Source organism: Psammomys obesus, unplaced genomic scaffold, assembly GCF_907164565.1.
Source record: "Psammomys obesus unplaced genomic scaffold, mPsaObe1.curated_primary_1811, whole genome shotgun sequence".
NCBI lineage: Eukaryota > Metazoa > Chordata > Mammalia > Rodentia > Muridae > Psammomys > Psammomys obesus.
Window position 1 is genome coordinate 57,877,232 of NW_026585504.1, and position 25,808 is coordinate 57,903,039.

Sequence of the window (25,808 nt, forward strand, 5' to 3'; positions counted from 1 at the left end):
TAATGTTCATTATTATGTTTTCAGACTTGGTGGATTGTCTTCTGCTCTTTTAATACTTATTTGGAAATGATTAAGAAAAAATTGTTGGCTGATGGCTTTGCCATCATTTTAAGTTTATTTTTAAGGTGTTTTTGAGCCTTGTCTTTTATTAAAGGACTGTGAAGAAAAGCTGCCAAATGTTGAGGGTTCTGTCCCTGTGTGTGAGAATGTGACTACAGCTGTACTTTCTTGTTGCAGGCATCTATCATCGGTTCTGGGAAATAAGTTTGATCATGGAGCTGAAGCCATTATGCCAACTATCTTTAATTTAATCCCAAATAGTGCCAAAATTATGGCTACTTCTGGTGTTGTAGCTGTTAGATTAATCATCCGGGTAAGTATGTCATGGGGACACCCATAAAAGCCCTGATGGCTGATGATTAGAGGCATTCCTGTTGAGGGTGGTTCTATACCGCCCTAGTTGGTCTCCACATATAACAGTGTCTCTTTCCCAGGGATGGAATGTTGAGCGCTGCAGGGTGGGTGTTGTCTTGTGGGCTGGCACAGCCTTTCTGACAGGCGCATCGTCACTCACCTACCTTGGTTCTGAGGACTGGACTCTTGAGAGCATCTGGCTTTTGTCTCCTCCCATCACTTCAGTTCCTTCTCTCCTCATCCCCGTCCTTCTGTTTTGTTTGTGCTTATGGTTGCTGTTTACCTGAAACCCGCTTTACTTACTGCAGCAAACGTGGAGCTGAAAAGATCTCCTTCCTCAGTTGAGTTTTCTAGCACTTATTTTAATGCAAGCAGCTGGCCCAGTGTTAATAATCCTCATGCATGTTTTCAGGAAAGAATTCATGAAGGCTTAAAAAGACCTTTCCTCCACTTCCTCCTCTCTACTACCCTCAAGTTCTAGTTTTTCCCCCAGAGGCAAATCTTGAAACTGGTATGGACTAAAACTGTCCAGCTGCTTACCACCAAGCCTGAGGATCCAAGTTCAATCCAAAGGACCCACATAGTGGAGGGAGAATCAATTTCCACAAGTTACCTTCTGACCACACAGGCAGCTCCCACAGCAAACAAATAAATGTAATTTTAAGAGAACCTTGAAACTCTGTAGAATGTGCTCAATCCCCACAGGTTACTTAGATTTATTTTTCATTCTTACTGTTTTTGCTTTCCCTTACTTATAATAGTTAACCCAAAGCTGTTGTATATTTTCACTGAAACAGTGTGATGATGGTTCAGCATGATGGTTCTATGAATGCATAACGTCTGCCTCCAGGATGCGTCAGGCCTCCTCCCTCAGACTGCTGTGGGTCTAGACTGATTCTGGTTGCATCCTGTTGACTCTCCGGGCTCTGTCAGTTCTGTATGGCCTGTGTGTGACATTTCAGGGAGTTGTTTCCTTCTTCAACACTGACATTTTAGATTGAACATACACTTGTTGTGAGGTCACATCTGGTCCTGGGTCTGTGTTACAAGTGCTCACCTCTGTTTTCTCTTTCTCGCCACAGCACACTCACATCCCTCGGCTAATCCCTGTCATAACAAGCAACTGTACCTCTAAGTCTGTGGCAGTTAGAAGGTATGTGTTGGAAGAACCTCTTCATTATGTTGTAAGTGTCTGAAAACAATGAACACCAACCCCCCTTCCATGGATGAAATTTCACATTTGAAAATTGTTATTATTTAAGGTCACTAGTAACTGCTTCTTGGTCCAAGAACATTATATTTTGTGGCTGGGGAGGCAGCTTAATGGTTAAGGTACTTGTCTCCAAGCCTTATGACTCTCAAGTTATCTTCTGGCATGTGTGAGCACAAACACACGTGTGGCTACACACACACACATGCACACACACTACGATTATATACACTCAACCTTCCAATATATGAAGATCTTTAAACATTTTTAATAAACCATGTATACATGTGAGTGTGTGTGTGTGTGTATGCACACGTGTGTGTGTGTGTGTGTGTGTGTGCCTGTTGCCCTCAGAACCACCTTACTGGCCTAGTCTTTGGTTATTTCTGATTCTTCTTTACCTCCTTTTTCCTGCTATTCCTTGTTAAATCAAACTAACCTATTAAAAAAGTAAACTGGTTGATTTAAGCAAAAATCTGTTTTATTTTCAGCAGCAGATATGTTACGAAGTTCTCTATTTCTTTCTTACCACATTCCAGGCGCTGTTTTGAATTTCTAGATTTGCTTTTACAAGAATGGCAGACACATTCACTAGAAAGGTGAGCACCTGTTATTCAGAAATGTTCTGTGGACTGTGGCTTGGGGATGAATGCCCCATTCTTGTATAAGGAAGGAAGGAGGGAGGGGGGGAAGAAAGGAAGGAATCACTCTAAGCGTTTGCTAAGTGACTATAGTCTCTACCGATGTGAGCTGCTTCATACTGGAGAAACTTCAGGGAATATAATCCTTCTAGATACTAGTAGTGTGCCCTAGCTTGTGTAGCTCCATTGGTAGGTGCTTTCCTAGTATGTAAGAAGCCCTCATTCTATCCCAAGTCTTATTGGCTTATAATCCCAGTGAGAGAGGAGGAGGGAAGGGAAGAGGAGAGAGATAGATATCAGAAGTTCAAAACCATCCTCAAAGGCTAGTTTGAGCTCGTGACCATGTCTTAGGGAAACAAACAAAGCCCTAATATGCCCTAGTATGCATTGTCACGATTATGGCAGTAGGGTGCAGCGTTGTTGCAGCTGCTGTTCTGCAGCTTAGTGAGAGTCTGGAGCTGCCCGCATCTGTATGCTTGGCAGGAGTTTCACTCTCTTGGGCTTCCCCCCTCACCCCCCCATCAGTGGTCATCTTTACTGAGGTTTATAACCAAATATTTTTACATATCAGAATTTAAAAGTAGCATTGGGTCAGAATTTCTAAACAATCATATGACTATTCAATTTCTTTGACATTTTTAGTTCCTGTCAATTTTAGGTACCTGTGCTTCTGCATTTGGAAGCAGCAGATGGTAATAATGTTGTGCTATAGTTTTGAATGGGCATCATCATTTGTCGACCATTTGTCATCACAGTGACAATAGCTGCTAGGGATTTCATCTGAGTGATTCGAGAAATTAAAACTAAGACGATTTATAATCTGAAGCAGTGGTCTTGAGAGTTGAGGCTGCCCAGCAGCAGAGGAGAGAGCAGGAGTTCACAAGGTCCTTGTGGAGGTCTGGTGTTTGTTATTCATGAAGACAGTATTTTTTGGAGGGAAGGGAATTTTGGAAATTTTGTCCTTATTTAAGGAGATTTCCTGTTATAACATGCATATCAGTGGCTCCTTTTTCTCTGGACATCTTTGAGTCCATGATAGATTTTTTTTTTCCTCTTAATAAGGCAAAGGGATAAGAGAGAGGCACACTGCATTGATGGAGGCACAGGCTATGGATGAAGGGTATAGAACCTCTTAGGTCCTCAAAAGCTAAATAAGTATGGTTCAAAAAGAAGTCAGTTGTGGTTTAAAAGTAGTGCTCTCCACATCCTTCTGGGAAAGTAGGGTTGGGACGGGAAAGGGCACTTGGCTGTTGACCGCGGGAGTCGGTACTCTTGGCCTCCAGGCTGCGTGTTACCTGACTAACGTTGGCATGAAGCTGCCAGGTCCTCAGTGCTATTTAGAACTTGATTCACAAGCCTGTTTTCACCCATGTAAACGTGTATACTTAATGGCTGTTTTTGTTTTCTTTCCTAAATGTCTAGACACATATCAGTATTAGCTGAAACAATAAAGAAAGGAATACATGATGCCGATTCTGAAGCAAGAATAGAAGCCAGGAAGTAAGTTTCTATTGCATCAGCTCATGCCTCAGCCCTGCTGTATGGATTGCCGCGCTACAACCCTGTTGGTTACTGAAGCATATTGTGTTTATGTTAACTGTTAGGTATGACTTCAGAAGTCCAGAGTGTTTCTCTAGGTGTTGCTGTTTGCCTGTGTGGAACTGAATATACCTAGGACTGAAGCTGACAATAGGATATTTGTTTTCAAGCTTCAGAGAAGTTATCTCATTAGTTAGCAGTGCCGGTTTCTACTCTGTGTTCGTCACTAAGCCCCTCAGAGCTGTGCAGCCCAGTGCTCCTTACCGCTTTACCACAGGAGATGACTGCATGGGGCCTCTCTCCTTGGCATCATGTTTGAAGACATGAAATGGTTGCTTAGCAAGCATGAATCCTGGGAGGAGGAGTTGGATTGACTGATGCCTCGGTTGTCATGGGTCAGACTCCCAGGGGAACTAAAAATGTTTCAGTTATGAGGCTATGGCCCTGAATCCAGTACCTCTCTGGAGCTCATTTTCCAGGAGCCTTACAGGAAGTTTGATGTTACTGACTTGGGGCTAGGGATGTATCTTAGCAGAAGAGAGCACATCTAGCACATGTGAGGCCCACCCTGTGTTTGTTGCCCTGAACCATTAAAATAAATCAATAAAACCAAACCATGATGCTGATGATGGAGCCCGGTGGTAGAATACTTGTTCACATGTTCGAGGCCCTGGCTTCATCCCCTGCAGAACAGCTGCCCAGATGGGAAAGACAACGACTCCCGCTCTTGCTCCTATGGACTCTTCTGTGCTGTCACAGCGGACCAGCTCCTTTTGCTGCCTAAGAAACTGCTTTTCTTACCTAGCATTATAGTTTACCTAGCTGGAAATTAATTTCTTGCGTCGGTTTATTTTGTGTGGCTGTATGTGTGCCCACATGTTCTCATGTCAGGGCTGTGTGTGTGCCAGAGCTTGTGTTTTGGTGGTCAGAGGACAGGTCCTTCCGCCATGTATCCCAGGGATCAAATTCAAATCTTCCGGCTAGTGCCTTTACCCACTGAGCCATCTTCTGGCTCTATTTTTCTTAGTCCTGAGCTCATTATAACTCACCTCGTCTTGTTCTTATCAGTGCGAGTGACAGAGTTTCTACTCAGGCTATTCAGGGTCAGTTTGTTAATGGTCTACCCTTGCTGCTGTTTCCTTGTTTTGAATTGTGTTTACCACCCTTAGTTTTTTTTCTCATCCTCTAATCATGATGCAATACAGATTTCAAGTATTTCTGAGAATTTCCATTTTTCTTTCATTTGAATTCCTAAGTCAATTTTAGATACCTCAAATCGAGGAATGTCATACTGCATTGATAGACGTTGCCACTAGTGAGTCCCTTGTGTATTCTAGGTATGGCTGTAGTACCTTGGGCTCTGTCTTCCCAAAGTTCCCCTGGCCTTGCAGTTAGATCCTTTAAATTCTTGTTTTATAAATGAGACCATGGTTTCTAGAAGTTAAGTAACTTCTCCAGCATCAAAAAGCTAATAACGAACAAGCAGGATGGCTTAACCAGTAAAGGCAAGTGCCACCAAGCCTGCTGACCTGAGTTCCATCCCTGGAGCCTCCATAGTGGAAGGAGAGAACTGACTTCCACGAGTTGTCCTCTCATCTCCACGTGTGTGCTGTGGCACCTCTGTCTCTCCTCTATCGCTCCTGCACATCAGCAAATAAATATAGGGTATTTTTAGTTAAGCCGTTAGTTGTAAAGCCAGGATTTGTCTGACGCCTCCTTTGCTAGTGACAGGCCTTGTGCCCCGTCACTCCTCTTAGCAGGTAAGTGGAGGCCTGAGATCCTCGAAGATGCTGCATTGTGTCCTCGAGCTCAGCAGGGCCTCTGACCAGAGCTGGGTTTGTCGTTTTCCTAGATGCTACTGGGGTTTCCACAGTCACTTCAGCCGAGAAGCAGAGCACTTGTACCACACCCTGGAGTCTTCCTACCAGAAGGCCCTGCAGTCCCACTTGAAGAACTCGGACAGCATCGTGTCTCTGCCCCAGTCAGACCGATCCTCTTCCAGCTCTCAAGAGAGTCTCAAGTAAGGGCCCTGGCTTCGCTGACCACAGTGCAGTGTGGTGTAGGTAAACGTTCGCTACGCAGGCGCACGTATTGCAGATGTGCCTTCACCAGAGTACTCCCCAGACATCCTGGGAGGGAGATGAGAACATGGCCTTGGACTCTGCCATAGTTTTGAATAGTGTAGTGAGTTCTAGAGCACTGTGAACTGCATACAGTAATGCGTCAGGGAATCCCCAAGGGGATGTGAATGCCACCAGGTTTGGAAAGGGAAGACATCCAAGACATGAGACTTAACCTCCACTTCTGACCTCCATTCCTATTATTATTTTGCTCTGTTTGAAAGGTCATTCATCCCAAACATAATGTTAACGCTGTCAGATGGGGGGTGGTGAAACAGACTGCGTTGCTTGAATGTCCTGACACCCTGAATTCATTCTTCACGGGCACACTTCACCTTGCTGTTGTAGTTGCACCACCGCAGATAAAGTAAACTTTCGGTAACACACATGCACGTGTTTTACAGCCGGCCACTTTCTGCCAAAAGAAGTCCCACTGGCAGCACCGCATCCAGAGGTAAGTCCCTGGCCACAGAACTGCGTTGGTGGGAGGCCCCTTCCTGCCCTGGGTGGGCTGCTCATCTCCTGAGGCTGTGTTCACAGGCAAGAAGCTGTGGCCTGCTCCCAGCTCCACTCAGTTGGGCGTTGTGTGCCACCCTGACCTCTGCTCTGACTCCTCGGCAGGGCTGCACGGCACCGGGGCCAGCTGCTTACACTGTCCGGATGGCCAGACAGGCAGGGATCTGGCTCTTTGTCTTCTCCCCCCAACCTCTCTGTTGCCAGAGTCCTGAGTGTTTTTGCTGTCTGGCTCACATGGAGAGTGAGGTTAGAAAAGGCTGTGTTTCCAGAGAGGGGGTAGCCGGATGTGAACACTTTCATTTCATATGTCGGCTGTAACCTTAGACCTATAGTTTTCCATTCCTAGAACAATGGAACTGTAGATAGCCCAGAGGCAGGGTCACTTGTGATTTTTCTGTGCATTGCATGAGCCTGTCTCTGGGGCAGTGAGGCACTTCCTCCCTCCTGTGGGCACTGACATGGGTTACAACTTAGTGTTCATTCCTAAGAGAAGTGTAGCAGCAACATAGTAGTATGTGTTTGAAGTCCCACGTGCTCAGTCCTTCCTGACTTCTCTTCCTTCCACTAAAGGCTCTACAGTTAGTACCAAATCTGTATCGACGACAGGATCCCTCCAGCGGTCTCGAAGTGATATTGACGTGAACGCCGCAGCCAGTGCCAAATCCAAAGTCTCCTCATCCTCAGGATCCACCGCCTTCAGCTCTGCAGCAGCATTGCCTCCAGGGTCCTATGCATCCTTAGGTAACCAGGCTCCCTCCTGTCCTGCTGTCCCAGGCCCTGGCCTCCGAGCAGAGCACATAGAACTCCCCTCTGTGGCTGACGGAAGCCTCACCGTTGCAGGGTTCTCTGAAGCATAGGTAACTGCACTCAGGGATAGTTCGCAGCTACCTACCCTCTGTCCATCATCATGTCCAGTGTCCCTCCTCTCTGGAGTATCAGCCTGTTCCGGAAGGACATGTGTGCTTACAGGCTGTGTGGTCTTCATGCCCTCTTTCCTATAGCAAGTCCTGCCCATTCCCGAGCCACTGCCCATATTGCCAGCACTGGCTTTCCACCTCCCCTACTGGTGGGAGCAGAGCCAGATGGCTCAGTAGACACTTGGGTTCCTGTATTGAGTGTGTCGTAGAGTGGAGGTGACAGGAGAGTTCTAAATGAATGAACCGTTAGCCAACTTAAGCACAGTGGTGGAAGTGTTCTACCCTGCATGTTGCCTGATGGGAGCATAGCCATACTCCAAAGAATTGTCTCTTGTTACTTTCCAGTTTTTCCGTATCTAACAGAATTGTTACTCATCCAGTCAGCTGACACTGAACACCTCCTCTATGTTAGGCTGGTGGTATATTTCATTGTGTTTTTGTAAATGCCACGTTAGTCATTCACCCCCAGATTGTAACACCAAAACCAGGTTGTTGGCATGCCTACTAGGGAATTCCAAGGTCACTGGAAAGCTAATGTCCTGAAGTGCATTGAGATGGGAAGCATGGGGACAGTACCCAGCAAAGGTTCCACTTGTTCCCTGTCACCATGAGTAGGCAGTGCAAACTTTGAGTCTGCTTGTCTGCCAGCGACCTTGATGGCAGCCATCTGGCGCAGGCACATGATTGAGGAGCAATGCAATTACATGATGGTCTTTTGTAAATGATTGTCCTTCAAGCTAGAAGAAAGTAGATTTGAAATAAAAACATCATTATCCTGAGAGATGTATGTTCTGGAACCATGTGTTCAGGCAGTTCTGTTTCCCATTGTCACACATTCTCTTGGAAAGAGGCCCAGTATGAGTTCTCCTCTTCCCCATGGTGGCTATTGCACCAGGAATGTACAAGCATTACGTTGTTATTCAGCACTTTTTGGTCAAGGGAAATGCCAAACGGGTTCCCTCCAATGGTGAACAAGTTAGATCTGGGGTGTCGATACTTTTCATCCACTTTTACTTTTTGTTTTTTTGTTTTGTTTTGTTTGCTTATTTGTTTTGGAGACAGGGTCCCACTGTGTAGGCCTGGATAGCCTGGAATTCACTATGTAGACCAGGCTAGCCTCTTACTCACAGAGATGGGCTTGCCTCTGCCTCCCACAAGATGTGCCTGATTCCCACTTAGTGTTTTTTTAGTTAGCATTTTCTTGCCTGTTCTCATGCCAGCTTTTAGGGTATCCAGGGTCACTTGTACATATCTGGGCTGTTTAGTTCAGGCCTGAGTAGATTCCCTTGGTGCTGATGAAAGCCCCAGGAGTTTGGTGTGGTGACAAATGAACCTTCAGAAGCAGTGAGGACATTCTCTTAGCACAGAGGATTCTCTTAGCTCCAGACAGAGGGCAACACTGAATGTTCTCTCCCTTCCTCAGAAGACTTCTACCTCTAGTTTCCTGTTTTTGCCCCACCACCACAGGCCCCTTCAGCAAAAAGTAAAGTAGCACATAGTTCTGAGACTGTCCCATCCCTTAGGTTGACCATGACACTTGACTTGTAAAAGCAGAGCATTAAAGCTGATTACCCTTTTCCAAACTTCTAGAGTCCAGACACAGGAGGGAAGACTTGGAGTACGTAGGCCTGGATGCAGGTACTAAGTGCAACAGCCGCTGCTGCTGGGCGTGCAGTTGGGATAGGCCTCGCTACAGCCTCTCAGCTTCTCACTTGATTCTGCTCTTGGGGTCATTCCTTAGAACCTGAACTTAGAGTTGCTCCTCTACGCCCCTCCTCCTGCTAGAACTTCCAGGGAATGGGAACTTTTCCAAGGATGAGACAGTTGACAGAACAGAGAGTCACACTGAGTCATGCAGTCAACTGTGACACAACTGTGGGTCACTGTTCTGTTTTGCTTTATGAAGGCAAACCATGTTCCTCCCAGCTGAACTGACTCCTCGTGAGGCCACCCTTAGCTAGCTTCCAATTCTGCTGTGCCTCTAAACTTGTTTTCTTTTTGGCTTTATTTTAAAGTGTATATTTCGCTTTTTTAGTAGCTAATAACATTCTGCTTTTTAATTTTCTGATTGTTACTAACTGTTCCCTGTTGTCCCCTCCCTTGTTTTTTAATTGGCTTAAAGACGGTACTTCCACTAAAGCGGAGGGTAAGCGGTTTGTTTCTGTGATTGAGGTGTGTGTCTCTCTGGTCCTCTGTTCCCACCGAGTGCTGCCCGGTGCCCACGTGTCCTCACTGAGGTCCCCGCATGATGTGTTGCACGCTGTCCCCACCCTCTTCTTCATTCTGTCTCCAGTGGCTTCTAGCCCTTCCTCCACCTCAGTTCTCTTCCCCTTTCTTATTTAGTCTTTGTTCTGGTGAATCAGGGCACTGAAGTGTGCTGTGGGCAGTGACAACGATGAGGCCACACTGGGAGGCATATTCGACATCACCTCGTATGCTGCTGCCTTGGGGTTTGTTGCTCATGAAGCCCACACCTGAGCTTCACTCTCTTTTGTGCTTTGTGGGCCTCTCAGGTCCATCAGTCCTGTTTTGAAAGCAAATGTCAAGGTTCAGTGCTGGTGAGATTTTCTACTGAGCTATAAAGGCATTTTTAATAGCGTTTTATTCTCCTATGAAGAGCATTGCTGAATTCTATGATGTTGTTTTTATTTGTGTCAACGTCACATGCCCGTTTGTTCATTTATACACATTGATCATCACCAGCTGTGTGAGTCTAGCCTTCTCTGCTGAGTTCTGCAGTCCATACCACAGAGAGAAATGGGCATATCCACATCTTGATCCACAGTTTAGGCCAAGAAGCTCTTCCTGAGTCTATGCCTTGTTCTTTGAACTTGAGACACAGCTGGTACAGTGTGCACTGACCTTAGCAAGTGTTAGATAAACTTATCCTTTTCCAAGATTTCTGGGTAGGAAACAGGATAATGCTTCAACAGTTGAGTTTTAGAGAAGTGTTGCCTGCTTGAGACAGTGGCTGCTACTCCAGCCCTCCAGATGATGCCTTCAACGATCAAGAGCAGCCTGTTTCCTTCATGGTAGCCCCTGAAATGGCTACCATTTAAAAGAGGAAAGCTTTGAGCAGGGTAGCTCTTTTTAGCCTTTAAAGTTTATCGCTGTGTGATGTGTGTATGATGTCTGTGTGCTATGGTGCGAGTGAAGGACCATTTTCAAGGGAGTCAGTTCTGGTCTTCTGCTATGTGGAATCCCTGGTAATCGAACTCTGAATGTCACACTTGTTTCACCGAGCCATCTTTCCAGGCCCAGCAGAGTATTTCTTGTATACACGTCTGTTTTGTTTGGAGATAGGGTCTCACGTAGCCCATGCAGGCTTCCAACTCTTAGGCCATGCAGGCCTCCAACCCCAACAGGTAGCCAAGGATGACCTTGCAGTCTGACCCTACTCCTAAGTGAGGCTGAGATTGCAGGTGTGCACCACCACTCCCAGATTGATGGGAGCTGGAAATCAGGCCCTGGTTTTGAGCATGCCGAGCCAGCACCTTGCCAGCTGAGCTGCACCCTTAGCCATACTCTTCCTGAGGCCATATCTAGGTCCTCACGAATCAGAAAGTAAAAAAGAGAAGTAGGTTTAAAACTTTTAAATTAGACTTGTTTATCGGGACGTGTGCATGCTCGAGTGCATGCGTGAGCACAGAAGTGAAAAGATGATTGTGAGATTGGGTTCTCTGCTCTCATTATGTGTCCCCAGGATTGAACTCAGGCTTGGTGGCAAGCACCTTTACCTGCTGAGCCATCTCACCAGCCAAAGGAATAGAGCATAGTCCCAAGATCCATGTTTCTCAGTCATGTCTCATCAGACATGGATGCTTACAAGAAAGAAAGGTAGACATACAGATGGACGTCCTGGATGTTTCCTCTGAAGATGCTGATTAAGTCGGAAGGCGCTAGAGAACCTGAATTTAAAAGAAGTCTCACTGGTGATTCCCACGGTTGGACAGATTTGTAAAATGGAAAGATGGTCAATAAACCTCTGTGTGGCTGAGGCTTTTATTTGGGTTAGCCAAAGGTTATGACACTGGGTAGTTTATTTTCTTTTTCAGCTGATAGGAATACTTTTGTTTCTGGTCCTCCAAAGAAACAATCCTATCTGTTTCCTTGACCTAGCGGGAGGGAAGTGGAAAACTAGAATAGAATAGTGAGTTAGTTACTTTTCTGTTGCTGTAATAAAATATCGTGATAAAAAGTGAGTTAAGGAGGGGTTTATTTAGACTTTTGATTCCAGAAGGAGAGTCCATAATGGTAGAAAAGGCATGGCAGCAGGAAGTCAGAGGTCATATCTCTAAAAGGTCACAGATCCAGAGGAAGAGTCCATGATAGCAGAGGAGTCATGGCAGCTCATGGGAACAGGAAGCTTGGGATGGGAGCTGAGAGATTCCATCTTCTGCAGACACAAAGCAGAGAGAGCAAACTAGAAATAGAGTGGGCAGTGAACTCTCAGAGCCTGCCCCTGTGATGTACTTCCTCCAGCAAGGCTGCAGTTGCTTAAGGTTCCCTAAGCTCCCCAAACAGCATCACCAACCAGGTTCCAAGTGTTCAAATACTTAGCCTATGAGGGACAGTTCTCATTCAAACCACACATAGTTTACACGAAATGAAAAGTGTTTTTTCCCAGAATGCCCTATATTAACAGAATTGAAATCAGCCTATTGTCCTCCCAACACTAAGAATTCCTTACCCCAACCCTTTTAAATCTGTTATAGAATTCCAAACGAAGTTAAAATGGCCATTCATTTACTGGGCAAGATACTAAGTCACTTTCTGGTTTTCTTCAGGCAGAAGAAACCATGGAATGGTCTGTTTTTAGAAAATGAGAATGAGACATTAGAGACCTTTACAGGAAAGGAGGACAGTATCTGTACCACAGTACCTTGACTCATTAGTAATGATGGTGCCAGACAGGACAGGTGTGCCAGTGCAGGCAAGGGCTATTGTTTGAGCTGTGAAACTCAGAGGTCTGGTGTCAGAACAGCAGACCACCAAGAAAGACAGACCAAGCATGGTGGCCTGCCTGTGGCTGCAATCTTAGCACTGAATAGTCAGAAGAGTCAAGACAGGATTTCTCTGTGTAGCCTTGGCTGTCCTGGAACTCACTCTATACACCAGGCTGGACTTGAACTCACAGAGATCCAGCTGCCTCTGCCTCCCAAGTGCTGGGATTAAAGGTATGTGCCGCCAAACTATAGTTTCATCTTTTGGCTGCCTATCAGTGTACTTCCAGTGTACTCAGTGGGGGACTTAGGGACTTAGATGTAGGAGATATACTGGCTGCCATGGTGCTCATGGCAAATGATAATTACATATATGCGAAGTGAATGAGTGCACTTGAGTGCTTAAAAAAACAAGAAAACATGTTTAGGAAAATCATTATTCCCCCAAATAAATGATTTCAAGTGAAAAGTTAAAATGCCTCAGTGGCCTGTGGGTATAGACAGATCCTTGTTTCATAGCATAGATAATAGTGTTATTATAGGTCAGAGGTCATGTTAGGGCATGGGGAGATGACATCTTGGGTAAAGCAGTTAGCATACAAGTGTGAGCACCAGAATTCAGATCCTTAGCATACATTCAAAAAGTCAGCTGACTGTGGTGGCCTGCCTATGATCCTAGCTCTTGGAGAAGGACAGGATGCCTAGATAGACTGGCTGAGCCGGCAGTCGCTGGGTTCAGTTGAGAGGCCCTACCTCAGTGTGAAAGAAGAGCAGTTGAGGGGGTGCTCGGCGTCAGCCTCAAGGTGCTACACGCGTGTGCACGCATCGTGCGCCCGGATGCCCCCATCTCTTGCATTCTCTCTCTCTCTCACGTCTATGTTTGCTTCGCTTTGGGTGAATTTAATTTAGATTATTCTATTAAAAATGATGTAGCCTTACCCTGCCGTCCACAAAGAAGAACTTTAAATTTTAGTTTGATTTTGCTGTGAAATAAACATTTTGTATCTATTTATCTAAAACTCTGATTTAAGTAATTAGGCCTTTCTTTACAAATGAAAATAGGTCTGTTTATAAAAGTGAAAATGTAGTACTTATTTTTTAAAAACCACAAAGAGAATTGTTCTTTCGAGGATAGGAGTGATAGGTAGTAAAACTGACACAGGATTGAATTCTGAGATTCTGGCCGTGTTGAGAGCCAGCTCTACATGAGTAGAGGCTCGTTTCCTTGTGTTCTAGCAAGGGAGATGAGCTGGCCGGAGTGTGCCGGAGTGGCCCAGCACAGAGAGAGCTGAGCCTTAAAGACTGGTACAAACCTAGGAACTTTGAAATGAGGCTGCTTCTTGGTATTCCAGTGACCTTAGGCCAAGGCTTCTGAGAGTTCTACTCACTACCCCTTTCTCCCATGAAATGATTATACAGCTCCTGTGTATATAGGTATCCACAGTATAGCTCAGACAAGCACTATAAATCATAAAGACTTTCTTTTAAAGCAGTTCTTTAGCATACATACAATTTAACATTTATTAAAGGCAAAGGCACATTGTATACAAATAAAAAAAAATATGCTTCTTTATTTTTACATAACGATTGAAATCTTGCCTGAATAATTGGTAGTGCAGAATATAGACCATTGTCAATTTTCAGAATTGATTGTTGTTTGATCAGGGCCCAGATTACTGCTTTCCACAGTACAAGACAGTGTAAGTATGTCTGGGGCCATTTCAGAACTCATTACAAATTCTGTCCCAACACAAGTTGTGATTCAAGCAAGCAAGTCAAACTTCGATCTTTAAAATCAGATGCTCTCATCAATACCCTTCAAATGGTACTTGCTTGAGAGGTGATGGTAAGAAAATGCGAGAAATCTTTACCTTTCTTATGTTTCTGTGAGAGCGGAAAAGTTGTGCATTAAAAAACAATAGCAGCATTCCAGCTCCCGACATCCCATAGTCAGATCCCAGTGAGCACTGCCGGAAGCTTCCTCCCAAGCTTGACTGAATTCAACTTTTGGTTTGACTATTCATCAACTTTTTTACTCTTCAGTTTATCTCACAATCTCCATGTTTAGTTATGGGGCCACAGGTTAAGAGGCTGAGCCTTGGACTACATGATTGTCGAGCGTCATGCTTGTAAGTTAGATTTAGAACGCAGCTTCAGAGTCTTTTTCAGAGAGGGGTAAAAAGCATGACTGAAAGAGAATCCATGCAGGTATTAATCTGCTGTGAAACTGGACTATTCTTCCTTGACTCCCTGAAAGCGGAAGGTGCAAATCCCCCTCCTATGTATATGTGTGTATATATGTATATACGTATGTATGTCTATACACATATACAGTAGTTAATATATTGTATTATATATAGTACATATGTATTTAACATACATATATATTTATTCCTGGGCCCTCCCTCTAAGTCTACAGTTTTTCTTCTACAGTTTTTCTTTTATGCAGTTATTTAATTATTTTTACTATTCTCATTTATGCTCGCTTTGCTTCCTTTCATACCTGTTCTGTCTCTGTCATTAAATTGTCTTTTAATTGTCATTTAATATGTCCAGAACACAACTGGACTGTGTTCTCATGGGTTTTGCTTTGTTTGTGATTCTCAAAGACCTCAAAACATTTTTTTGTCTTTTCTTTAAAATATATCCAGACACTTGTGATTGTCAGTGAATTAGAGTAGAAACCAGTTCCTTCTCCTGTGACGTAGACATGTACCTGAACACAGCACACCAGAACTCCTTCGAACTATGTAGCCGCTTTCCAAAACAGTAAGGAAAGTTCAAAACCCCAACAGGAGCATTTGCAGGCCACTTCCATACCATAGCAGTGTGAATCCTAGGACACACAGAAATTAAGACTTTGAACCCATCAGAAGTGCAAGACACTGGTCAGAAACCAACAATCATTGACAAGAGACTGTATAATTTATGAAAGCGTAGACATTGGGGCCAGGCGTGGTGGTGCTTACCTTTAATCTCAGTACTCAGGAGACAGAGGCAGTCTCTGTGAGTTTGAAGACAGTCTGATCTGCAGAGCGAGTTTCAGGACAGGCAGGGCACAGAGAAACCCTGTCTCAAAAAACTAAGAAGGAAGGAAGGAAGGAGAAGGGAAGGGAAGAAGAAAGAAAAGGTAGATGTGGGAAAACTATCATCTTCAAATCGTCTTGCTATCTTCAGTGTCTTTCATGAAGAAAGCAGTCTTCTCTACTTTATAATGAGCTCTGTACATAAACTAAGCTAAAATTTTCTTCTTTGTACCCCCTGTAGCAGAATTCAGTGATTTGTGTTTGCAGCCTCGATGAGTTCACTGAGTTTTCACAGAAGCTACTCTTGGATCTGTCCTTTAGGCTTTCCATAGAGGACATCAACTAGATATAAGATGGCAGGCCAAAGGCATTGCGTGCATGAGGCAGCAGAGAAAGATAGCACACATAGAGTGAACCCATACGGACTTCAGTCTGTTGTAAAATATAAAATCATTCCCAGTGTTCAAAAGAAGTAAGAAATTTACACCTTGTAGTGAGTGAAATACATAGAATTTATTAGCCAAAATGACCCTCCTGACTGAGAACACACTGCCAATCCAGAGTAAGCAGAGCAGCCACCCAGCTCCAGACACCAGCAAGTACAAGACCAGGTCGTTGGCTGAACCCTGGGGCCTGTGGGCATTCACTGTCATGACTTCAGGACACAGCAGGATACGTACGCCTGCATTACCACTGGCCAGCGAAGGAAAACTTTCCTATGTGTGCTTGTGTGGTGGGGTTTGTGTGTGTAACTGAACCTCAAGCCTTGCCTGTGCAGTGTGCACTGAGGTGTACTCTAAACTCAGTGTTTTTACGGCTCCCTTTTGTGTCAGTAGTGCTTCACTGCTTCCGTTCTCTTTGTGTCACATGAGCAAGACAGCGTAGTAAGGGCAAATAAATGAAAGAGTGTAATTTGAAAAATAATTGATGGCATATTTTATAGGTTATATAACCCCAGATCTACAAACAGATTAAGAAGTCTAGCAAAAGTTTTAAACATGAGCTCAAAATAGAATGATTAAAAGCCAGGTGTGGTGGCATATGACTATAAATCCCAGGACTCAGGGTTGAGGCAGGAAGATTGCTATGAGTTTGAGGCCAGCCTGGACTACATAAATACCAGGTCAGCTTGGACTGCTTAACAAGGTCCTGTCTTAAGAAACATTACATTCTGTGTATGTGTGTGTGCGTGCGTGCGTGTGTGTGTGTGTGTGTGTATGTCAATGATACATTATATGCTAACAAAATAAAATTTACTGAAAGACCTTTTTATAATGAAAATTGCCTTAGTATAAAAACTAAAGTAGAGCTCTGAAAAAAAAGAGGAATTGTAAAATTAGCAGGAAAGTAGCTCAGGAAATTTATTTGAGAATTAGTTATATGGAAAAGATTTTTAAAAAAAATCTCTCCTTGGCCCGTATGAAAAATCTATTCCACAAGTATACTCACAAATACGTTGTCAAGTAAAGCAATATATTTTAATTTTTAAAATCCATTATAATTTTCAAGTATGCAGAACAGTGGCAAATATTTCTTGCTCATGCAGGAAGTTCGAGAGCATCCTGAACATGCCTTAGGACCATGTCACCAAATGCCGGGAGCGTGAGACCTCCAAGAGGGATTTTATCCTTTAGCTTCATGGGTAGAGGTGCTCATTAAAAAATATTATGTGTGTGACCTAAGTATTTTGTGCTACTTTAAAATGAGAAATGCCTTGAATAACTTGAAAATAGATGCTGATCACCTACTTGGGTTTTGCTGGGTGACCTACAGGAGCCAGAGGTACTTGGGGGCCAGCCAGCTGGCCTTGAGCAGGCACCCTAGGCCAGGTGTGTTACACTGGACAGACTTTGAGCCCTGTTGTTCTCTTTCTTGTCTGTGCATTGCCGAGAGAATGCTGATTTTACAGAGACCATAGTTCTCAGTAGAATAAATAATGCAGCCTGTTAGTCAATGTCCAGTAGTCAGTGTAGCCCAGGCTGTGCAGCCAAGAGTGACTTTTAATTCCTCCTTAGCCTCTTGCCCTCACCCCCAAGTGCTGAGATAACAGGTGTGTGCCATCATACCCAGCTTATCCATTTTTTCAAAACTTGACTGAAAGTCACTGGTTCCAGTCTCCCTCCACCCCAGCGCTGCACTTTCTTGAATCTTCTTCCAGCCTCAGGGCTTGTTTCTGCGTCCTCCTCTGCAAGCTTCATCTGTTGCTGGGAAGGTGTCAGCTGCCGTCAGTTCTAGCTGGCTTACAGAAAAGGCCTTCTGTGCTTCCTTGACTCCAGAGAAGCCCTGTGGAGCATTCAGAACCACATTCACTGCTGCTCATCCTACTGGGGTCACCCTGGTATAACTCTCAGGGGACCTGGCTGACAGAAACCCCTGCTCTCTGTGTGGTCAGCCTCATCAGTGCCCTGCGCTTGTGGTGTGGGTTCTTATGTAGATGACACTTGCTGAAAATGTTACGGAAACATTGTTTTTGCTGTATCCTCCAGGTCGGATCCGCACGAGACGGCAAAGCTCGGGGAGTGCCACCAATGTTGCCTCCACACCCTCGGATAGTCGAGGCCGCAGTCGCGCCAAAGTGGTTTCACAGTCTCAGCGTAAGCAGTGGATTTTATGCTTTGATTACCTTAGCTTCCTTTAGTTGCTAAAGGAACAGCTGAACAGGCTTCAGTGTCTGCACTGACCTCAGTGGCTCTGAGACACTCCGAGTAACCACAGTGCTAGGTAGGCTTATAAGATGAAATGTTCCAAGAATGCTTTGGTCTCCTCACCAAGTGATTCGTATTTCATGGGCTGGGTAGATGGCTCTGTCTGTACTCAAAGACCTGAGTTTGGATTTCCAGCTCCCACATAAAAAAACTAGGTGTGCTGATATACACCTGTAATCCCAGCACTAGGGAGAAGGAGACAGCTGGGTCCCTGGGGCTTGCTGGTCAGCCAGTCTATTCTAACTGGTGAGCCTCCGGCCCTGTCTGGAAACAGAAGGTAGGAGTAGAAAAAGGTACCCAACATCCTCTTCTGGCCTTCACATATATGCACACATGGAAAGATACCACTCACACTAATGTCTAATGCATAGATAGCATTAAACTATGCTGTGATTCCCTATCCTGAGGCCTCTCAAGTCAAAACTTACCACTCACATCAACCATTTTTGTAGTCTGATTTCCCGTGGGGAAGGGGAGCTAAGGGTCATCTTACATTTCTTCCTTAGCTCTTTCCTGTGACCAGGTTCCCCACCCAACCTGGTTAGTGCTGGCTTTGAAATCCAAATGTCATCTGGACTTAGGAGGACGTGAAAATTGCTTCTCTAGTGGAACTGAGATTAGGAGAGGCTTAAATTATAACACTCAGGGACATACTGAGCCAGACCATGAGGTGCCTCACTTCCACTCCTGCCAGCTCACACTCACAGGAATGGTGGCCACTAAGTAGTAGTGCGTGATCGAGCCTGCACCCCAGCCTTACTCACACAAATGAACAATGATTTGAATGAGGCAAATATATTTATACCACAAGTGTGAACATAAGACATCCATAGCCCTGGTTTGATATGAAGTAGATTTTTTAAGATTTATTTATTATGTATACAATGTTCTGTCTGCATGTTCACCTGCATGCCAGAAGAGGGCACCATATCTCATTATAGATGGTTGCGAGCCACCATGTGGTTGCTGGAAATTGACCTCAGGACCTTTAGAAGAGAGCCAGAGCTCTTACCCTCTGAGGTGTCTCTCCAGCCCAGTGAAGTAGATGTATTAACCCTAGATTTAGGGTCCTTAAGGTTTGAAATGCTTTAGATATTTGGAGATCAAGGAAACTCGTAAACATTAAAGGATGAAAACAGTCCAAAGCAGTGTTCTTCCAGCTACTGGTATCTTGTTAAAGATGGATGTAAGGCACAGGTGACCAAGTTCTGCTTGTTTCCCTCTTGCTGGAAGCTGAAATGTGCTCCAAGAAGCAGAGACCTTGTCTTCTCCGCATCTCCTAAGCTGAGCACATTACAGATGGGTGTTTTATAAACAGGTTAAATGCTAAAACTGTGCGCTGTACATAAAAGAAAACACCCTTGGGACTATAGCGATGTTGCTACTGAGCTTTGAATAAGCCCTTTGTGCTGTGTCGCATGCTGACCTGTGTGTTGTGTTGTCTTTTAACCCACTTTGCCTGTCGTGTGGTCTGCTCCCTAATGAAGGCTCCAGATCCGCTAACCCTGCTGGTGGTAAGCCATTCTTCTTCTTCCTCTCTGCTCTCATCGGCCGTGCGCTTTGCACAATATTAATGTCTCTGTTTTATGCCTAATCTTCCTGCATGGTCCTGTATTTTCAATACTAGAGGTTGGAACACATTTCTTTTTGCTTTGACGTAGCTTAATAGTTTATTTTATGTTTAAGTCTTGGATTAGTTCTTCACAGTAATGTGCATTACTGATTATTACAATGATTTTTCTTCCAAATTGTAGTTTTATCATTGTTGGGTATTAATTTTCTTGTGTAGCCAACCAAGTGACTTATTTGAATGAGGATAGTTTTATTATACAATGTATATTTTTGAGACATACTATAAAAATATTTTCAAATCTTTATTCTGTAAGAAAGTAATTTGTGGATAAGTGTTGTCCCAAAGGGATTTTGTTTATTTATTTTTCCTGTAGATCATTCTGTTCTGCATCATAGTTATTTATGTTTTATGTTTTAAATTTTTACTGCCATATCTACTGTTAAGTGTCTGTCATTTTGGGTATATTCATATTTAAGTCTTGCTGTTTTCTCCAGGAGAATTCTATCCCACAGAAAATATTTATATAACCATATCTGGATATTTAGCTATTAATAGAGATTAGCAGCCCCAATATTTATTTCTGGTTTCTGGTTTTATTTCATATTTCTCAGAGAATGTGACCCATGTAAATTTCTTTTTCAGGTTTTTTGAGTTTTGTTTTGAAGCTTAGTACACAGTATTTATAAAATGTGGGTATTAAAATGAAAACAGTGTGTTTTTGGATACACACATATGTTCAAGAGGAGTATACATATGAAGTCACACTGAAGTGCTAGGCAGTTGAGTGTAGTTACACAGACTGAGTTGGTCACAGCATACCCAGGGGTACAGGAAGGTCTCTGGTTCATATGTGATCTGTTGTTGACAGAAGGGTTATCATGCAAGTCGTGGTTGAATGTGCCCTGTATATGCTTGCCACCAAAGATGCTGCGCACGTTGAGTTCTGATTGCTGGCTCTGTTAGTTTCTCTGAGACTTTCTATAGGGTCTTTTAATTATTATGGCCTTTCTCATTTCTCCTTATGTTCTTTTTCATGTTTTGTGTTTCAAAGCTGTGTTGTTTGGAGTGTAGAAGTTTGTATTTACTATCAGTGTGGTCAGTTATCCTTTTACCACTCTGTGCTTTCTGTTTTGTTGCTTGATTTTAAGTGTGTCATTTGATTCTTGTAAACACATATCGTTTTGTTTCATTTGTATATCTGTTAATTCTATATCTGCCCAAGGTCTGGGTTGTAGTTCAGTAGTAGAGCACTTGGCTAGCATGACAAGGCTCTACCTCCAGTATCGGAAAAAGAAGCAAATTGAGAAATCTCTGTCTTTTAATATGAGTGACATCCGGCCACATTCATTACAGCTACTGATGTTTAAGCTTATGTGTACCAACTTACCTGTGATGTTTTTAAACCCTTTCTAGTTCTTTCACTGCCGTGTCTTCCATTTGTTAGACCAAGCCCATTTACCCTAAGTTAATGTCTGAGAAGGTTTGTTATGTTCATATGTCTATTTCTCCAGGGATTGTACTTAATGTTTAGGCAATCAGCTCTTAGGGGTTCAGAGTGTGGTTCATGGGAGAGTGCTTGCCGGATGTCTCTGGCCTTGTGCCTGTTACTGTCAGCGTTTCCATTAGAAACTGCACCTCTACTTCCAAAGTTGCCTTGTGGATCTTTATGCAGAAATGTTAGTTTATGATAGTAATTCTGTGTGCCTACATTTTTAAAAACAATATTACCAACTAAATGGTATTTTTATATAAAATTCTCTTATTGTTTCATGTAAATTCATGTGTAAAAACTGGCATCTTTACTCACTGTAAATTGTCACCTGATTTACTTCTGTCCCTCACTGTCATCTGGCTTCACTTCTTAGCTGGCAGCCGGTCAAGTTCCCCTGGGAAGCTGTTGGGAAGTGGCTATGGTGGACTTGCTGGGGGTTCCTCAAGAGGCCCACCTGCAACACCGTCTTCAGAAAAACGAAGCAAGATTCCCAGGAGTCAGGGATGTAGCCGAGAAACAAGTCCTAACAGGATTGGATTAGGTAAGGATTCTCCTAGTCTTGGTCCCCCAGCATGGCTGTTCAATCTCAGTTATGATCTCATCACTGATACAGAAGGCGGAGCTCTGCTTTTCAGCTCAGTGATCTACTTCAGCCGCACTTAAAAATAGCTGTTTGCTTGGTGCACTAGAGCCAAAAACTATGTGCAACTTAGTGCTTCCAACTGATGGGATGGGAAGTCATCCTTTGCAAAGCACTAAATTGGTAAAATAAGAGTTTATTTCCTAATTGAAGCATTGTCACTTCATTTTTCTTTCATTGAACTCATTCTAGTCATTAACATATATTAATTTCCAAAAGCATTTCAGTGTTCCTAATTTTTATTTTGATCTTTAACCTAACTGGTGAAAATATAGTCAGAGAGTATGTATGATTACTTTTGACATAATTTTGTTGAAACATGAAAGCTAGAGATTGATGAACACCAACATACTCTACTGTTCTGTTGAGTTTCTTTATAATAGCAGGTAGATAAGGATGATTCTCAGTACGTTACAGACATGCTAATTCTTATTTCCCTTTTGATGTAAAGCCATTCAAGATATAATACTAAAAAAACTTATTGATGTATGTACTTTTATTATATATCTATCAGCTTCATTAAGTACAAATTTATTGCTTTAAAATTAAGAGTATGACATCTTTAACTTTTCTTGTCCGCTTAGTTTTCATCCCCATTGGTTTTTCTCAGCCCTTTTTTACGTGAATATTTACTGTGTGCCAGGCCCTTTTTTGGACCCAGAATTAGAAGATAAATTAAATAGACTTAGCTTCTCACACCCAAACCCTTCTAACTCTGTTGTCCTCAGGGGCCTCAGGTCCTCAGGTCCTCAGGGGCCATCAGAAAGGAGGCTCTTTTCCCTTTGTCCACTTGATCCTCCTAGATTTCCTGATAACAGAGGCATCTTGGAGTAGGCCCGACTTTGATGTACAAGGAAAAGATACTCTTGGGAAGGGAGAAGCATTTGGGCCAGAAGGACTGATTAGCCATGTGGAGAGGAGGTCAAGGGCAGCAAAACTGGTAGGCCTCAGCCAGGGGCAGATGTTAGTTCAGGAGTGGCTAAGATTTGATTGGAACTCAATCTCCAAGTGGAAATGTCTGTATTATCTCATCTGGTACTGCAACCCATCTGCATTTGGCTCAGCTTTTGTTTAGAAGACTATTTTAAATTGAGATATGACTCTTCAGCAGTCTTTTTCATTGTTGATTTCTGAACTTTCTGTAAGCTATATGTTTGCAATGCATACCGCCATTATATCTAAACATAGTCTTTTCTGCTTAGGACCTTTAAGTGTTTGCAAAGGTACTGCTTTGATCACTTACTTTCCTTGTCGCTGTGACAAAACATATGGCAAGTTAGGGAAGGAAAGGCTTATTTTTGCTCACAGTTTGAGGGTTCACAGTAATCATGCTGGGGAAAGCACATGGCAGGAGTGTGAGGCAGCTGGTTACACTGCATCTACTGTCAGAAACCAAAGAGGTGGACACTGGTGTTCAGCTCGCTCTTTTTTTATTTAGTCCAGGCCCAACCTACAGGATGGGTCTTCCCACCACAGTTTACCCTGTCTGGAAACTCCCTAAAAACATGTCTCCTTGGTGATATGTCCTGGCCAGCTAACAACCTATTAATCACCAAACAAGCTTTTATGTTCTTTGTGAAATTAGGGAATGACCCAATTTCAGTACTCTAGGATAGCTCTAGGGCCTGCTGTTCCATGCTCCTTATCTGACAGTCCTTTGTGTAGAGTAGGAAAAGGAGCATTTTCTGAACTTTGAAAGCCAGTGTCATAAAACATCAGTAAAGGAGTTTGTTTCCTTTCAAAAAGCTCTTACGTGAAGGTGGTATTTTTTATCTTTCTTATTTTTTTGTAGACAGGTCTATGTAAGGCCAGGCTAGCCTAGAAGTCAGAGATCTGCCTACCACCATCTCCTAGGTGCTGATATTGTATTACAGTGTCTGTCTTGTGTGTTTTTTTGAAGGAAATTATTTCCTTGGTACTCACAAAAGGTGGTGAGTAGTATTGGAGTTTTAAGATCATACATAAAATTCTGCCTGAAGGTGTTTCATTTCTGCATATTATAAGAACACACATATAAAGAAATACTTGTAAAGAATGTAACTTAACACTTATCCATTTATAAGGTGTTAGGTGTTTAGCATTTTTCAGTAATAGTTAGCAGTGATCATTAAGTTTATACTAGCTATATAATTGTGTGTCTAATCATTTGGTTTACTGTTTAGCACTTTTAATTACAATGAGAAAAAGTGGTAGCATGTTTTAAGAATGTTGTCTGTAACCCTCAAACAAGCTAACTCAGCAGTTTTAGTGGCAGCTACACTAGGCTTAGAATTTACATTAAAAGCTAACTCTGAGGCCAGGAACATGGTTCTGTAGGTAAAGCTGCAAGCTGCACAAGCCTGATGACACGATCCCTAGAGCCCACATCAAAAGCCAGATGTAGTAGCACACTTGTTATCCCAGCACTCTGCAGCAAGGTGGAGGCAGAGGAAGAGGAGCCTACCAGCCCACAGGCCGGCCAGCCCAAAGTGCATGTCTCAGAGACAGAAGTCAGAGGGTCCTTGCCCCAGCAAGGTGGAAACTAAGGACCAACTCCTGACAGTTGTCCTCTGACGTCTGACATGTGCGCCCCCTCCATTTCTTTCTCTCCCCTGTGTCATAGTTTCACCTAAGATGTTTGGTGTGGGTACTTACTAACAAGACAAGCTGATTTTATACTATGGATGGATGGATGGATGGATGGATGGATGGATGGATGGATGGATGGATGGAGATCACATGATCTATAAAAATTTTTTGGTGCTTATTTTAGATCTTTTTACCTTGGAATTAATGTTGTAAGTGGGTGTTTTTTTTTTTTTTTTTTTTTTTTTTCTCTTGTGGATTAGATTAGCCAACATTTGAAATATCACTCTTACCACAAAATATTCATTAATGAGGTTTGGGGCAATTATGGACAGATTTCTGACAAAATAGTGGACAGAATTGTTTTTCTATATGCCACATTGTAGAGGAGTTCATGAGCATGGATGGGTGAGTGAATTCTCTAGAAGAAATAGCAGAGGGATAGGCTTGTCAGGAAGATTGTGTGGGCATTATTTCACATCACAGCTGTTTATTCCCATTAATGGTACAGCAGGCATATGCCAGAGAGAGCTTGTATTTCCATTTCTGTAGCATCTCTATGAACTCGAGAAGGGGGTGTGTTCTCCATAAAGTTAAAGTGTAGTTAGCTGCGTGTAGACTTACATGCCAACTGCCTAGTTAGGAACAGACAGTGGAAAAGGGAAGCTTTCCATGCATTCTATTTGGCAGGTGACTGAAATGTATATGTGCACGTTGCCTCCAGTCTCCTCATATAAACAATGTGATTCTTTTTTATTCCTTATTTTCCTGTGAGAAGATGAGAACCAGGGAGACGAGTGGCTGGACCAGTGATGCAGCAGGAGCTGTATAGTCACTGCTGTGTGCATCTGAGAAGCTCCTGTGTGCTGGTTGCCACAGCTTGACACCTGTTGTTCTTGCCCTCTTTATAGGACCTGTTTAGAATGTTACAGGAATTGCTGATTAAATAGTCACCAGAACTGTGAGTGAAAACCTCAATGTTCCATGTCATTCTGTCAGAATTGAGAATTTTTAGTGAAGCCTTTGGAGTAGATCATTCAGATTACATTTCTGCATCACTTTTCCCTTCCTGTAGCGTGCCAACATCTGGACATCACAAGCTCTTGGGGTCTTGTTCTACCTCAGCATGGAGCTATTGTGCACATTTAAAGCTGGCTTTATATCTACACATTTTATAATGGAGGGTTTCGTGATTCTGGTAGTGAGGTGTCACTGTTATAGTTTATCTGAAATCTTTCCACCAAGATAATAGACTGTCATCATTGTGATATAGAAGGTATACTGGTTTTTACATCAGAGAATCAAGCATACTAGTTTCAAGCGCATGCCATCTGAGGGTGAGATGTTCCTGGCAGCTGTGATGCTTGGCATCCCTCTGCATACATTCCATAAGCAATGTTTCTAACGAGCATTTCACCTGTAACTTATTTCTCTTTCTTCAGTTTGAGAAGCACAGGTATCATGTTCTTCCTGAGCTTCACAGCCAAATATCAGTAGACCTTAGACT

At 43.3% G+C, this 25,808-nt stretch overlaps 1 protein-coding gene across 1 annotated transcript in view; it reads left to right on the top strand.

Moving 5' to 3' along the window:
• Clasp1 (cytoplasmic linker associated protein 1) overlaps positions 1-25,808 on the top strand; it is a 220,637-nt gene that overhangs the window by 122,839 nt on the left and 71,990 nt on the right. Inside the window, exons 13-22 of the mRNA XM_055601545.1 lie at positions 238-373; positions 1,497-1,567; positions 2,164-2,223; positions 3,688-3,765; positions 5,657-5,824; positions 6,329-6,378; positions 7,011-7,181; positions 17,813-17,920; positions 19,519-19,545; positions 21,470-21,637. Coding sequence (XP_055457520.1) covers positions 238-373; positions 1,497-1,567; positions 2,164-2,223; positions 3,688-3,765; positions 5,657-5,824; positions 6,329-6,378; positions 7,011-7,181; positions 17,813-17,920; positions 19,519-19,545; positions 21,470-21,637 — 1,037 coding nt within the window. The remainder of the gene's footprint in view (positions 1-237; positions 374-1,496; positions 1,568-2,163; positions 2,224-3,687; positions 3,766-5,656; positions 5,825-6,328; positions 6,379-7,010; positions 7,182-17,812; positions 17,921-19,518; positions 19,546-21,469; positions 21,638-25,808) is intronic.